At 41.0% G+C, this 16,910-nt stretch overlaps 1 protein-coding gene across 1 annotated transcript in view; it reads right to left on the reverse strand.

The window, feature by feature from the left end:
• The window catches only part of LOC143934382 (indolethylamine N-methyltransferase-like), a 101,934-nt gene that overhangs the window by 70,116 nt on the left and 14,908 nt on the right, over positions 1 to 16,910 (reverse strand). The window contains exon 2 of the mRNA XM_077457951.1: positions 10,993 to 11,200. Within this exon, the coding sequence (XP_077314077.1) occupies positions 10,993 to 11,200 (208 nt within the window). The remainder of the gene's footprint in view (positions 1 to 10,992; positions 11,201 to 16,910) is intronic.

The following is a 16,910-nucleotide window of genomic DNA, read 5'->3' on the forward strand; positions in this document are numbered from 1 at the left end:
TGTAAATGATGCCTTTACGTTTGAAAGACCTGAGCCCCCCGGAAAAAAATTTATCTATGGCCCTGGTTCCATCCTTGCTGTCAATGGGACGAATAGTGCCCCACTGTTGGTGTCATTGACAGGAATTATGGCCCATTGTTAAAGTGATAAAGTCTAATTGTTTTCTCTAAAAATAACAACATGTTATACTTACCGCCTCTGAAAAAGGGTTTTGCACAGAGCAGCCTGGATCCTCCTCTTCTCAGGTCTCTCTTCAGTGTTCCTGACCCCTCCTTCCTGTTGTGTGCCCCCACAGCAAGCAGCTTGCTATGGGGGCACCTGGGCCAAGCCCCAGCTCCCTGTGACCATTTAGACACAGAGCCCCGGTTAGGCCCCCGGCCCCTCTCTCTCCTGATTGGCTAAGTGACTTTTATTGACAACAGCAGGCGCCAATGGCGCCGCTGCTATGTCTCAGCCAATTTTGGACATCGCTGCAGAGAGATGAGGCTCAAGTAAGTAATTGGGGGGTTCTGGGGTGGCTGCTACACACAGACATACCTCCCAACATTTCGAGATGGAAATGAGGGACACCTACTAACAAATGTATGTAGGCATAGGATACTCCCCCTGCTACACCCCCTTAAAGGAGAATTAACCCCCAAAAAAGTTAATTAAATCCACAAAATTTTTTTTACTACTACTATTCCTTTATATTGACTTTTAAAATGTACAAATGCAGCAATTTAGAATTTGGGTGAAAGGTTTAGCACTGGGAAACACTTTTTGAAAGATGAAAAGTGAATTTCATATACATCTATATAGATCAGACCAAAATGAAGGACAAATGAGGAGGAATGAGGGACAGAGGGACATTGTTCCAAATCAGGGACAGTCCCTCCAAATCAGGAACAGTTGGGAACTATGCACAGAAGCTATTTAACTAAAAAGATTTGGATTGTATGATCGATTCTAGGTCTTGGTCCAACATACGGTCTTTCACAAAATCTTCCTCTATAAATATATTGGCATCTGAATCATCATATAAAGTTCTCACACTGTAAAAAGTTGTGCTAAAAACACTAATTCTCGCCGACCCCTATAGCACACTGCTCTGCGCTCCTGGGTGTTTAACTACAATATTAACTCAATGTGTCATCTTTCAAACAGCTGCTGCTTTAAAAAACAAGAATATATCATAAATACATAAAACATGAAACAAAAACTAAAAAGTCCACTTTTTATGTATAGCAGCGCATGCACATTTTTTCAGAATATGCGTAAGAGTTCAGTTCAGTGTTCAGAAGATAGGGTGCTTTATTCAGTCGACTTGTGTTTGTGATTAAAACACAGCTTCCACCATACAGATCACCACTTGTGGTACCAAGGCCGACCCCCTATGGGAATGCACTCACCAAACGTATGAAACCAATAAGCCTTCAGAATGCCATTGCAGCTCTCTCCTTTTACCACCAGTTATCTCCTTTGTGGGAAACGGCTTTCACATATAGGAAACAAAAATGCCCAGACATAGCATAATACTGTATAACAATATTTATTATGTAAAAGCAAAATCCATATATGCGTACCAAGTAAAAAACTGTTTAAGCGTTTAAAAATACTGTGCCTTATTCCGCTGTGTTGAATCCGTCCGAGGAGAACCGACCGTTTACAACGTGCACCTAAAAAATATGTGCTTCCGTATTTCCTCGGATCGTTGGAACGCAGGGATTGAGGCGCACTTGTCACTTCCGGTATAGTTACGCGCTGACGCGTTTCGTCATTTCCGACTTCATCTGAGGGCGTAGCTGTAGATACCGGAAGTGTTCTTTTATTACCATCATTAACCAATCAAAACTCGATGCAACATGATCTGCGGGGCACCCCACCAATCGTCAGCCACCCATAGGACTTAACTATACCTCAGGTAGCCACGAACGGTGCAGACCCATCGCAGAATGCAGTAATCTGTAGACTCATCTGCATCGTGTCTAGAACAATATGCATAAAATACAATGTTACAATAATAAATACACACTGCATAAAACACCGAATCACAAATCGATCGTGATCAAGGATAATTGAGAACTGTTAATAAAGGTACAATAAGTTACCGTATACAGTTATCCATGTACCATTATATATTTATCCCCATACAGATACAATCCGAACGGTTAATATAATAGATCATCTTATGCGGGAACCGAAGACCATTCCCCAATCACTATTAAAATTCTCAACTGATTGTTACGCAAATATAAATATATTCTTATGTGTAAAACTTTAGGGCAAACATGAATCAAATTAGGTAGATCGATATTTTCGCGGTACCATACACGTCCGATCCGCACGAACGGATCCGATTTCGTTTTTTTTTTTTTTTTTTCCACTAATATTATTTCTTTATTTCAAAAGAAAAATTATGACACTTACTACTGATGATTGATCATCTAGAAGCTTAAGGATCCAATGTACGTTGCGAAAATATATGTACACAAAATTATATATATTTTAAAAATCTATATATATGTTTAAAAGATGTATACTTTTAGAAAAGATATCTTTAAAAATTACACAAACAACTATGTCAGAGATCTGTATATATTAGGCTTGACCAAAAAATATAATAAATTATATATATCTGAAAATTATAAAAGATGTGTATATTAAAAAATGTATCTATTAAAAAATATATATATATAAAAAAATCTCTACATATATATATATAGTGTGTAAACAACAGGCACCGACCGTGCATGGAGTTACTAATAAATATGGTCTTTATAGCTTGTTTTAAAATTAATTAGTACTAAAATGAAATGAGATAAAATGCGACTTCAATGTATGATTTTAAGTATCACTTATAAAACAATTAATGTCAAGTTCTATGTTTAAGCCTTTTGGACTGAGAGTATCTGTGGAATATATCCAATGAGTTTCACGTTTGGATAATTCACGTACTAAATTCATACCCCTCCAGTGTGGTTTAACTTGTTCAAGTCCCCAAAATAGAAGGCCGGTAGCATCCCTATTATGTTTCAGCTTAAAATGCAATGAAACATTGTGATCCTTATATCCAATTTTTATATTGTATATGTGCTCTGCTATTCTGACTCTTAGTTTCCTTTTGGTTCTGCCGATATATAATAAACCACATGGGCACATTAATGCATATACAACATGTGTACTATTACAAGTAATAAACTGCTTAATCGGGAAACTACGATTATTGGACGGTGAGCTAAAATTGTCCAGGGATCTAATTGGTTTTGCTACCTCACGACACGCCTTACATTTACGGCAAGCGAAAAAAACGTTTCTGTCCCAAAAAGTGGGAGGAGGTTTTGGAGGGTCAATGACTTTTTTTACGATTTTATCGCCAAAATTTGGAGCCTTTCTGTATAAAAACTGGGGTTGATCGGGTAATACGGAATGCATTTTTTTTATCTAATAACAGAACATGCCAATGTCGTTTGAAAATAGTTTCTACTTCTTTATACTGTGAGTGAAAGTTGGAAATAAAACCCCATTCTTTGTCAAATTTCCCCTTTGTAATACTCTCACCATCTGCACACGATTCTTCTTTTCTTTTATCAACCAAACAAAGTGCTCTGGGCATATTACCGACTTCCTGAATCACTTTCTGTAATTCCTGATAGTCGTACCCCTTTAAGGAAAACCTTTCAGCCAAGACATTGGCCTGCTTGATATAATTCTCAAATTCTGAGCAATTCCTCCGTACGCGAGTTATTTGTCCTTTTGGTATGTTGCGTAGCCACTGGGGGTGGTGGCCACTGGAAATGGGTAGATAGCTATTACGATCTGTATTTTTAAAAAATACTTTAGTTTCCAATTTATCCCCTTTTCTGTAGATTGTTACATCCAGAAAATTTATCTCATTCCTATTCCATTCTGAGGACAAACTAATGTTACGGTTATTGTTGTTCAACTTATTAATAAATACATTTAATTGCTCAACATTCCCCTCCCAAATTAAAAACAAATCATCGATGAATCTTTTGTAAAAGATTAATTCTGACGGAGGGTCATTGAAAATTACTTTGTCCTCCCATTCCGCCATGAATAGATTGGCAATACTGGGTGCAAATTTTGCTCCCATTGCAACCCCTCTTTTCTGCAAATAAAACACTCCATCGTACCAAAAATAATTGTGCCCTAGACAAAAATCTAATACATTCCTTAAAAATATTTTTTGACTATGTGGAAGATCTTCCCTTTTACTCAGTGCCCAATTCAATGCTAAAAGAGCATCATCGTGCTGTATTACTGAGTAAAGTGATGCTACATCCGATGTCACCATTAAAACTTCACCTCTATCTTTCAAATCTACTTTATGTAAAAAATTAAAAAAACTTTTTGTGTCCCTCAAATATGATCTCGTACTCACCACGCTTTTTTGTAAAAACGTGTCTAAATATTGACCCAGTCTTGATGACACTGAGCCAATACTATTTACTATAGGCTTAGCTGGTGGATTTATCGGATTTTTGTGTATTTTGGGCAGGGTGTATAATGTAGGTATCCTATTACTCACAGGAAGAAGATATTTTTCTTCCTTATTAGTGAGAACTTTCTTCCCTACTGCAGACCTAACCAAATTTTCCAACTGGTTTTGATAAGCTCTTGTTGGATCAGAATCTAACTTTGCATATGTTAGATCATCAGATAACATCTCTGTGATCTGATTATGGTAGAATTCTTTGGTGAGAATAACAACACCCCCCCCTTTATCCGCTGGACGAATAATAATATCCTTCCGTTTTTCCAACATCTCAATGCCATCGCTTATATGACGATGTTGCGGTAATTTAATTGGTTTTAACTTTTCCAGGTCATTCAAGACCAGACCTTTAAAGACCTCTACGTGGTGATTAGGTAAATTAGAGGGATTAAAAAGGGATTTATTTTTTAAACCACTATTAATTGGTTTATTCATATACGGTACGCAACCGGTGGTCCTACCCGTGGTTGGCTCCCTATAAAATGCTTTTTTATGTTTAATTTACGAATGTATTTGTGTACGTCCACAAATACATTAAATTTATTCATCGGTTTTTTCATACCACATTTCAAGCCTAAATTTAAAATATTTCGTTCCTTATGAGACAAGTCTACTTGTGTTAGATTAAAGATACCTTCTACTCTGACTCCCTCCTTCTTTTGTTGGACCCTGTGACCAGCCCTGCAACCCCTAGATTTCCTTCCTTTCGCATAGGTGGACCCCTGCTGTTTAGCATTGGGTCCTCTTTCTGGGGGGGATAAGTCGGGGGTCTTAAATATTCCATCCCACTTTGATGGTTGTATGTGTACTGATGGTATGGTGGTTTTCCCCTGTGCGGATGGAACCCACGACCCCTCCAGTGACTCCCTCTCCCTCTCCCTAAAAAAGGGCGCTGTGGGGGAAAGTTTCCCTGATTATGTGTTTGAAGCGGTTGGAATCTATTATAAACGGGGACATTGTAGGATCCGTATGGGGTATCACCATGTGGTCCATAATTAGATACCGGGGGTGCTGCCCCAGGAGGATTTTCAAAAAAACGTTGGTTAGTTTCACCTCTTTTTCCCTTAGCCTTTTTCTTTGTTTGTTTAAACGGCGTAGAGGAATGAGCAGGAGAGTTCAAAAATGAATCATTCCGAACATTCCCGTCCCTCACAATAGTTTGTGAATTAATTAATCCTACTCTGCTGGCCTGGTTACCTGGTCGTGGAAGAGGGGGTGGCAAATCCACTCCCTCACATCCACGGTCAGAGCCATCAGTTTGTTGCTGCCAAGCGTATATTACATTTATCTTAAAATCATTCAAATCCCTATAATATTTTTTTTATTTTCTTTTTTTGTGTATCTCTGTCTACCTTTTCTAATCTCTTTTGTACTCTATCATTAAAATCCTTAATTTCCTGAGAATCTTTAATTGGTTCTAATTGTTCATGTAAGTCCCTAATTTTGTTTTCAATATTTATAATTTTGCGCTTTTTACGCTGTAAAACCAGCTGTTGCAATTTAAAACCAACACCGTTAAAAAAGTCTAGCCACTCCTGATTGGAGTCTATATCTACTAGACCATCCTGTGGGGCTACATCCCACCTTAAACTCCTTAAAATTATATTTTCTTTAGCATATTGTTCAAGGATACAAATATCCCACCAGGTTCGTACCTGTTTTTCCAATATATTACCCAGTGCAGACATTGCTCCATTATAATTGGTTACCGTGCTTATTGGCTCTAAACTAGTGAACAAAGACTGTATGTCAATGCTCCTATTCCTTAAAAATTGTATAACATCCATAGCAGCAGAGAAAATAGTAAAACAATGTAAAAAGTTGTGCTAAAAACACTAATTCTCGCCGACCCCTATAGCACACTGCTCTGCGCCTGGGTGTTTAACTACAATATTAACTCAATGTGTCATCTTTCAAACAGCTGCTGCTTTAAAAAACAAGAATATATCATAAATACATAAAACATGAAACAAAAACTAAAAAGTCCACTTTTTATGTATAGCAGCGCATGCACATTTTTTCAGAATATGCGTAAGAGTTTAGTTCAGTGTTCAGAAGATAGGGTGCTTTAGTCAGTCGACTTGCGTTTGTGATTAAAACACAGCTTCCACCATACAGATCACCACTTGTGGTACCAAGGCCGACCCCCTATGGGAATGCACTCACCAAACGTATGAAACCAATAAGCCTTCAGAATGCCATTGCAGCTCTCTCCTTTTACCACCAGTTATCTCCTTTGTGGGAAATGGCTTTCACATATAGGAAACAAAAATGCCCAGACATAGCATAATACTGTATAACAATATTTATTATGTAAAAGCAAAATCCATATATGCGTACCAAGTAAAAAACTGTTTAAGCGTTTAAAAATACTGTGCCTTATTCCGCTGTGTTGAATCCGTCCGAGGAGAACCGACCGTTTACAACGTGCACCTAAAAAATATGTGCTTCCGTATTTCCTCGGATCGTTGGAACGCAGGGATTGAGGCGCACTTGTCACTTCCGGTATAGTTACGTGCTGACGCGTTTCGTCATTTCCGACTTCATCTGAGGGCGTAGCTGTAGATACCGGAAGTGTTTGAGAATTATATCAAGCAGGCCAATGTCTTGGCTGAAAGGTTTTCCTTAAAGGGGTACGACTATCAGGAATTACAGAAAGTGATTCAGGAAGTCGGTAATATGCCCAGAGCACTTTGTTTGGTTGATAAAAGAAAAGAAGAATCGTGTGCAGATGGTGAGAGTATTACAAAGGGGAAATTTGACAAAGAATGGGGTTTTATTTCCAACTTTCACTCACAGTATAAAGAAGTAGAAACTATTTTCAAACGACATTGGCATGTTCTGTTATTAGATAAAAAAATGCATTCCGTATTACCCGATCAACCCCAGTTTTTATACAGAAAGGCTCCAAATTTTGGCGATAAAATCGTAAAAAAAAGTCATTGACCCTCCAAAACCTCCTCCCACTTTTTGGGACAGAAACGTTTTTTTCGCTTGCCGTAAATGTAAGGCGTGTCGTGAGGTAGCAAAACCAATTAGATCCCTGGACAATTTTAGCTCACCGTCCAATAATCGTAGTTTCCCGATTAAGCAGTTTATTACTTGTAATAGTACACATGTTGTATATGCATTAATGTGCCCATGTGGTTTATTATATATCGGCAGAACCAAAAGGAAACTAAGAGTCAGAATAGCAGAGCACATATACAATATAAAAATTGGATATAAGGATCACAATGTTTCATTGCATTTTAAGCTGAAACATAATAGGGATGCTACCGGCCTTCTATTTTGGGGACTTGAACAAGTTAAACCACACTGGAGGGGTATGAATTTAGTACGTGAATTATCCAAACGTGAAACTCATTGGATATATTCCACAGATACTCTCAGTCCAAAAGGCTTAAACATAGAACTTGACATTAATTGTTTTATAAGTGATACTTAAAATCATACATTGAAGTCGCATTTTATCTCATTTCATTTTAGTACTAATTAATTTTAAAACAAGCTATAAAGACCATATTTATTAGTAACTCCATGCACGGTCGGTGCCTGTTGTTTACACACTATATATATATATGTAGAGATTTTTTTATATATATATATTTTTTAATAGATACATTTTTTAATATACACATCTTTTATAATTTTCAGATATATATAATTTATTATATTTTTTGGTCAAGCCTAATATATACAGATCTCTGACATAGTTGTTTGTGTAATTTTTAAAGATATCTTTTCTAAAAGTATACATCTTTTAAACATATATATAGATTTTTAAAATATATATAATTTTGTGTACATATATTTTCGCAACGTACATTGGATCCTTAAGCTTCTAGATGATCAATCATCAGTAGTAAGTGTCATAATTTTTCTTTTGAAATAAAGAAATAATATTAGTGGAAAAAAAAAAAAAAAAAACGAAATCGGATCCGTTCGTGCGGATCGGACGTGTATGGTACCGCGAAAATATCGATCTACCTAATTTGATTCATGTTTGCCCTAAAGTTTTACACATAAGAATATATTTATATTTGCGTAACAATCAGTTGAGAATTTTAATAGTGATTGGGGAATGGTCTTTTGTTCCCGCATAAGATGATCTATTATATTAACCGTTCGGATTGTATCTGTATGGGGATAAATATATAATGGTACATGGATAACTGTATACGGTAACTTATTGTACCTTTATTAACAGTTCTCAATTATCCTTGATCACGATCGATTTGTGATTCGGTGTTTTATGCAGTGTGTATTTATTATTGTAACATTGTATTTTATGCATATTGTTCTAGACACGATGCAGATGAGTCTACAGATTACTGCATTCTGCGATGGGTCTGCACCGTTCGTGGCTACCTGAGGTATAGTTAAGTCCTATGGGTGGCTGACGATTGGTGGGGTGCCCCGCAGATCATGTTGCATCGAGTTTTGATTGGTTAATGATGGTAATAAAAGAACACTTCCGGTATCTACAGCTACGCCCTCAGATGAAGTCGGAAATGACGAAACACGTCAGAGCGTAACTATACCGGAAGTGACAAGTGCGCCTCAATCCCTGCGTTCCAACGATCCGAGGAAATACGGAAGCACATATTTTTTAGGTGCACGTTGTAAACGGTCGGTTCTCCTCGGACGGATTCAACACAGCGGAATAAAGCACAGTATTTTTAAACGCTTAAACAGTTTTTTATTTGGTACGCATATATGGATTTTGCTTTTACATAATAAATATTGTTATACAGTATTATGCTATGTCTGGGCATTTTTGTTTCCTATATGTGAAAGCCGTTTCCCACAAAGGAGATAACTGGTGGTAAAAGGAGAGAGCTGCAATGGCATTCTGAAGGCTTATTGGTTTCATACGTTTGGTGAGTGCATTCCCATAGGGGGTCGGCCTTGGTACCACAAGTGGTGATCTGTATGGTGGAAGCTGTGTTTTAATCACAAACGCAAGTCGACTGAATAAAGCACCCTATCTTCTGAACACTGAACTGAACTCTTACGCATATTCTGAAAAAATGTGCATGCGCTGCTATACATAAAAAGTGGACTTTTTAGTTTTTGTTTCATGTTTTATGTATTTATGATATAAAGTTCTCACACGCTGGTATTTGGTTCCTGCGAGAATCACCAAATTCTCAACAGACAACACTGGCCTCTGCTTTCGTGGCTGTCCAGAAAAAGGTACCTATATACATACCTGGTGGCATTGCTCAATTGTACAATCATTTTGGAAAAAGATCTTTCTGATAATTACAAAATTTTTTGATCGTCCAATTTTTCCAGACCCAATTATAGCCCTCCTTAATTTAAAACCAGCCTTTCTCAATCAGAAACAATTCAAATGAGTTCTTACACTCCTGATAGCCGCAAAGCAGACTATAGCCAATGCGTGGAAAACAGATGTGGTGAATATTGCAGAAACCAAACGTAGAATGAATCAATCTTTCATCCATGGTAAAATGGACGCTATAGATAAAAAAAAGATGACAAAGTTTGATATCATATGGAAACCCTGGATTAAATATTATACGTTAGATAATATTGATAACTGAGTTTTGGTTGTTATGGTGATTAAGATTTTTTATAGAATTACAACATTAGCTGATATATAAAACCTCCTCCGGAGAATTATTCCATCCTCTTCCCCTCCTATATACCTTTTATGTTCTTCCCCTACTATATAATACTTACTATAAACATACTTTAGAAGTTATGGTCAAAACTTTAAAATCATATATTTTCTTTTAGACATATTTATATTTTCTTGGGATTAAAATGTTTAAAACTCAGCTATCAGAATGTTTTCAAATTCTAAAATATATAAGGCCATTTATTGTCATTACCACGAGAATATCTTGAAATTCTTCTTTGCTTTGTATCATCCGTACTTCAATATGTCTACTTTTTATTTCTGGTATCAAATAATTTGTCTTATATTCTGTACATGTAATTTATTTTAATATAAAATAAAAACTTTTGAACGAGAAGCTATTTAACATAATGCATAGAATGCATTAAGCTAAAAAAAACTTCTGACTTTACAACCCCTTTAATGTCAGTGGGAGAAATAGTACCCCAAGAGCCAGATAAAGGCAAGAAAAGGGCTGCAGTTTGGGGACCACTGTTTTAAGGGGCAGTAAGTATAGGGCATGGAATGGGGATGGGAGCAGGTTTAAGTTTAGATAAGATTTGACTGGACTTCTTTAAACTCTGTGAACAGACTTTTTCCAGCATAGCAGGCAGCCTGAATAAAACATTAGTGGAAGCCAATAGCTCTATCTGCCAGCTGAAAATATAGATTTGAAATTTTCAAATCCAATATTTCAAATTTACCTGACTAAAACAATGAAAAAAATGTTTGTTTATTAAACAACCCAATGCATTAAATATACACAAAAACAAAACAATTGTATTTGCTTGTACGGAAACAATCCTCTGCAACTTAAAAGCTAAAGAATCATTAAGGGAACAGGTACCTGGTTCCTTCTAACTCAGCTGCAGCTCCTGATGCGTGTGTCCAATCATATGCTCCTGTACGGTCATGTAGCCATTTGGTCAGTTCCATGATACATTTCTCTTGCATTTTTAATACGATTATTTTTTGGAAGTAATTGGAGGCGGAAAGGAGATGGTGAATGAAGGATCCAAGGCTAATGTCAAGCATAAATGTACCCTTCACTTGACCTGCAGGAGATTCAGATGTTACTTAATTTCACCACTAAAAAAGAGATTTTACCTTTTCATTAAAATGGGCATCTAATGGCGAATATAGATTAAAAAATTGTTCCCCTCCAATGTTTGATATGGCCATTGGATTGGTTGCTAGGCTCAGCCACCATTATATTTTACATTATCCTCCATATATAAAAGTCCCAGATGAGTAAGAAGCTGAAAGGGAGTGCAGATAAGGTGAGTATAAAGGGGGCAGGGGACTATTTGCAGACACATAAGCACTTTGCTCTACTTTTTCTCAGATCATTTAAAGATAGAAATGTTTGTGAAATGAACTTTACAAGCTAATGCATACAGAGTTATAATATTATAATATAACAAAAAAGAGTAACACATTCACCAAATAAGAGTCAAGAAAATCAGCTATCTTTTGTTATTGATTCATCATGATGTGGTAACAGTTTATGAATTGATCGTTTAAAAAAATAATTTTCTTTGGATCAGGCTGCCACTGCTAACCTCCCCACCTCAAGTTGTAGTTTTCCATCCCTTCATTGTGCCATTGGATGGAGTAAATGGCAAAGAGGCTTAATCTTGTCATTTGCCTCCCATGGCCATGGCCTAGACCAGTGATGGCGAACCTTGGCACCCCAGATGTTTTGGAACTACATTTCCCATGATGCTCATGCACTCTGAAGTGTATTTGAGAATCATGGGAAATGTAGTTCCAAAACATCTGGGGTGCCAAGGTTCGCCATCACTGGCCTAGACAATTTTTCACAATGAAATGTGTTATGGCTAATTTGCCTACCTCACTTAAATACTTACCTATACATAAAATAAGTGATTAAAAACCTTTTATCTATATGAAACAAACCATGAAATTAAGAATGAATGATATCTGTGCGAAAAGGGTAACAATCTAATTTATTTAAACTTACTATTGTACAGAAAAGAAATGTTAGGCCGCGTACACACGGGCGGACTGTTCGCCCAACTTTGTCCGCTGAACAGTGTTTGGGCGGACAGTCCGCTCGTGTGTGGGCTTTCAGCGGACAGTTTCAGCGGACAGTTTGACGAACAAGGTTTTTCGGAAATTCCGTAAAACTATCCGCTGAAACCTTGTTTCAGCGAACAGTCCGCTCGTGTGTAGGCTTGTTCGTCAAACAAAGTTGCGCGCATGCTCAGAAAGGATTTTCACGCCGAAAGTTATAATGCAGTGTATAGGACGTCGTATTTTCCGTCCCGTCGTACGTGCCGTTCACGTCATCGCGCACGGTTTCAGCAAACTGTTCGTTCGTCGTGTGTGGCCATGTCCGTCCATGCTAATTTTGAGCGGACTGTTTGCCGAAACTGTTTGACGGACAAAGTTGGGCGAACAGTCCCCGCGTGTGTACGCGGCCTTAGAGATTACCCCAAATAATGTGGAGCAGGGATAAGCTTGATGTTCGACTCGAACATACGTTCGACTCCAACATCGGCTGTTAACACGTTTGGCGAATACCAAACGTTATGGGCCGTTCGCATCAAATTCGTGTGGCGCTCATGGCCCACAATGCACTGCGCCATCACAGTGCATTGCTGGCTCATGATTGGCCAAGCATGCACTGTGACCCCACATGCTTGGCCAATCACAGCGCCGGTAGCGAGGAGAGACATGACAGACGTCAACACAATACACAAGGCTTCCGCGTTGGCGGGCTTATATAGTGTGGGGCGTGTACTGCACAGCCTGAGCTATGATTGCTGTATGTTTTAGATTTTTACGCATGTGATTTTGCTGCGATTTGCATTTTCTTTTTGCCAGTTTGTTGTAGGTCAGCTTGGAGGACACGGGTTGCTGCAGGGGCGCATTGCATGCTTTTCTGCTGCCTCTCCATTAAAGTGTGTTAAACCAAAAGGGACCTTTTTGCGTTGAGGGAGGAGTCCCTGACCCTTTTCAGGTATGCTACGGCTGAAGAGAGCATAGATGTGAATGTGTCTCATGGGAAGCCATGTAGGTGAACTGTGGTGCTTTTCTTCAGGAAGCACCAGAGGGAGAGGGCACATGGATGTGAGCCAGGTCTAGGACATTTATTAACATAATGGCGTTAAGGAGTAGTGATGGATGAACTTCCAACGGGACGCTTCGCGAACGCGGACCGCGAACCCGGCCGATAGTTGACAAACCGGAACGTTCATGGTGGGCCCCATTGACTTCAATGGGAGGCGAACTTTGCAAACCTACAGGTCAAATTTGCAGCCACAAAATAATTAATAGCTGTGCAAACATAGTCCCACCACATGGCCAATGACATAACACATGTATGAGGTGAATCTGGGATCGACAACTACAAGCATTCTTTTTTTACATGGGAAATTGTTGTGACAATTCAGGACTGTGGAGCGCATGAAGGCAATGGAGGAGAGGGAAGGTCAGGTTAGGCAAAGAAGAGGGTGCAGGAGATGATCACCAGCAGCGTGACATACAGCAATGACACCTGCACCGTGATAGAGTCATCTGACACCAGCACCATGATAGAGAGCACTGACATCAGCAGGGTGACATACAGCAATGACACCTGCACCGTGATAGAGTGATCTGACAACAGCACCGTGATAGAGAGCACTGACATCAGCAGTGTGACATAAAGCACTAACACCAGCACCGTGATATACAGCACTGACAGCAGCACCGTGATAGAGAGTACTGACATCAGCAGCGTGATATACAGCACTGACACCTGCACCTTAAGCAGCCCCAGGAGGAAGTCAGCATAGCACAGGGATGGTGGGAGCCCCTCATAATGAGCATAGCACAGGGATGGTGGTAGCCCCTCATAATGAGCATAGCACAGGGATGGTGGGAGCCCCTCATAATGAGCATAGCACAGGGATGGTGGGAGCCCCTTATAATATGCACAGCAGAGGTACAGCCCCAGGAGGAAGTCAGCACAGCACAAGGATGGTGGGAGCCCCTCCTAATAAGCAGCCCCAGGAGGATGTCAGCATAGCACAGGGATGGTGGGAGCCCCTCATAATAAGCAGCCCCAGGAGGAAGTCAGCACAGCACAGGGATGGTGGGAGCCCCTCATAATAAGCAGCCTCAGGAGGAAGTCAGCACAGCACAGGGATGGTGGGAGCCCCTCATAATAAGCATAGCACATGGATGATGGGAGCCCCTCATAATATGCACAGCAGAGGTACAGCCCCAGGAGGAAGTCGGCACATCACAGGGATGGTGGGAGCCCCTCATAATAAGCAGCCCCAGGAGGAAGTCAGCACAGCACAGGGATGGTGGGAGCCCCTCATAATAAGCAGCCCCAGTAGAAATATGACACCGCTCAACCTCTTCAAACAGGAGGGTATGGGCATATAGTACGGTGTGCTTTTTTTGGACAAGGAAGTGAGCCAAATGAAGAAAGAAGGTCTGTGTGCTCGATTAAAAAAATTGTTTATAGACATATACATGGTCTACTGGTCACATGTGTTGAATTCCTCCGAGATCCATGCCTCATTCATTTTTAGAAATGTGAGGCAGTTAACACTGTCGTGAGCTAGGCGAGTACGCTTATCAGTCACAATCCCCCCTGCTGCACTGAACGTCCTTTCGGACAAGACACTGGACGAGGGGCAAGCCAACAGTTCGATTGCAAATTGGGCAAGCTCTGGCCAGAGGTCAAGCCTGCCCACCCAGTAGTCCAGGGGTTCATCACTCCTCAGAGCGTCCACATCGGCCGTTAACCCGATGTAGTCGGACACCTGACGGTCTAGGCGTTCCCTGATGCTGGATCTGGATGTCACCTGTCGATGGGTCGGCTGAAAGAATTACCTCATATCCGAAGTCACCAACACATCTTCAAACCGGCCTCTTCTTGCAGGCGCTGTTCGATTGGTACCCGCAACTCCTTCTCTGGGAGTGGGATGTGCTCCTCTGCCAGCGCACGCAAAAGCAGAATGCAGCATTTCTCGAAGCAAGGCCTGGAAGTGCTGCATTCTGACAGCCCTCTGTGACGGCGGTAGCATTTCCGCCATTTTGTGTTTGTACCGGGGGTCTAAGTACGTTGCCACCCAGTACTGGTCCTTGACCCTTATGCTTTTTATACGGGGGTCCCTATAAAACACTGGAGCATGAAGGCCCCCATTTGCACTAAAGTGGAAGCGGTGTGGTGGCCTGGCTCCTGCTCATCATCCAGGATAATGTCGTCTTCTTCATTCTCCTCTCCTCATCCACACACAACAACAGGGGTCCCAGAAAGGTTTAAAGCATGCTCTTCTTGCTCCTCCTCATCCGCCCCGGCACCATCCTCCTCTGACTCCTCTTCAGACTCCTGTTTTTGACTTGTCTCAGATAGAGTAGCCCCCCCTGGGCATTGCGACTTCCTCATCTTCCCGCTCCTGCTCCTCCACAGCTTGATCAATGACACGCCGTAATGCACGCTCCATAAAGAAGGCATAAGGTACCATGTCACTGATGGCGCCTTGGCTGCGACTGACCAGTTTGGTGATCTCATCAAATGGCCGCAGAAGTCTGCCTGCATCGCGCATGAGCAGCCACTGGCGCGGTAAAAAAACCCCAGCTCCCCAGAACCCGTTCTGCCGCAGAGTTCATACAGGTAGACATTACCTGCACGTTTCTGCTGGAGCATATAGAAGGTTGAGTTCCATCGCGTCGGGCAATCGCAAATAAGACATCTGACCGGCAGATTGTGTCACCGCTGAATGTCAGCAAGGTGAGCCATGGCCGTGTAAGATCTTCTGAAATGGGCCGAGATTTTCCTTGCCTGCCGCAAGATGTCCTGGACCCCAGGGTATTTGACAATGAATCGCTGCATGACCAAGTTTAAGACGTGTGCCATGCATGGCACGTGCGTGATTTTGCCCTGTTTCAATGTGCTAAGCAGATTGGCACCGTTGTCACACACCACTTTACCAACTGTCAAATTGAGCGGTGTTAGCCACTGATCTGCCTGTGAACGCAAAGCTGAAAGGCGTGCTGGGCCACTGTGGCTCTTGGCTTCCAGGCACAACAGACGCAGCACGGCAATGCAACGTCTCACCTGGCATGTCGAATAGGTTCTGGGGAGCTTGGGCGGCGCAGCGGAAGAGACGCTAGCAGCGGAAAAGGAGGAGTCAGCCGAGGAGGAGAGGGAGGAGAATGGAGTAGGAGGAGGAGGAGAAGAAGAGCCAGGCCTGCATGCAATCCGTGGCGGTAAAACCAAATCTACACGGATGCCACGGGTTACATGCTTGACGGCCGTCAGAAGGTTCACCCAGTGGGCAGTAAAAGTGATATACCTTCCCTGTCCGTGTTTGCTAGACCACGTGTCTGTGGTCAGATGTATCTTGGCACCGACACTGTGTGCCAGAGATACATTCACTTGCCGCTGAACATGGCCATATAGCTCTGGGATGCCCTTCTCTGAGAAATACTTCCTTCCAGGGACCTTCCATTGTGGTGTTCCAATGGCCACAAATTTTCAAAAGGCCTCTGAGTCCACCAGTTTATATCGCAGTAGTTGGCGGGCTATCAGTTCTGACAAGCCAGCCGTCAACCGTTGGGCAAGAGGGTTATCCGGCGTCATCATTTTTTTACGCTCGAACATTAGGCCCACGGAAGCCTGCCTTTTTGCAGAAAAACGTGAGCTTGGCGTGATGGAAGGTGGAGTGGAGGACAATTGTGAGCAGAGAGGAGAAGGAGAAGACGAGGCTGGACGGTGAGAGCCTGGAGTGTGGCTTTGTG

Source organism: Lithobates pipiens, unplaced genomic scaffold (genome assembly GCF_037356315.1).
Source record: "Lithobates pipiens isolate NorthernLeopardFrog02 unplaced genomic scaffold, aLitPip1_a1.2 Scaffold_27, whole genome shotgun sequence".
Classification (NCBI taxonomy): domain Eukaryota; kingdom Metazoa; phylum Chordata; class Amphibia; order Anura; family Ranidae; genus Lithobates; species Lithobates pipiens.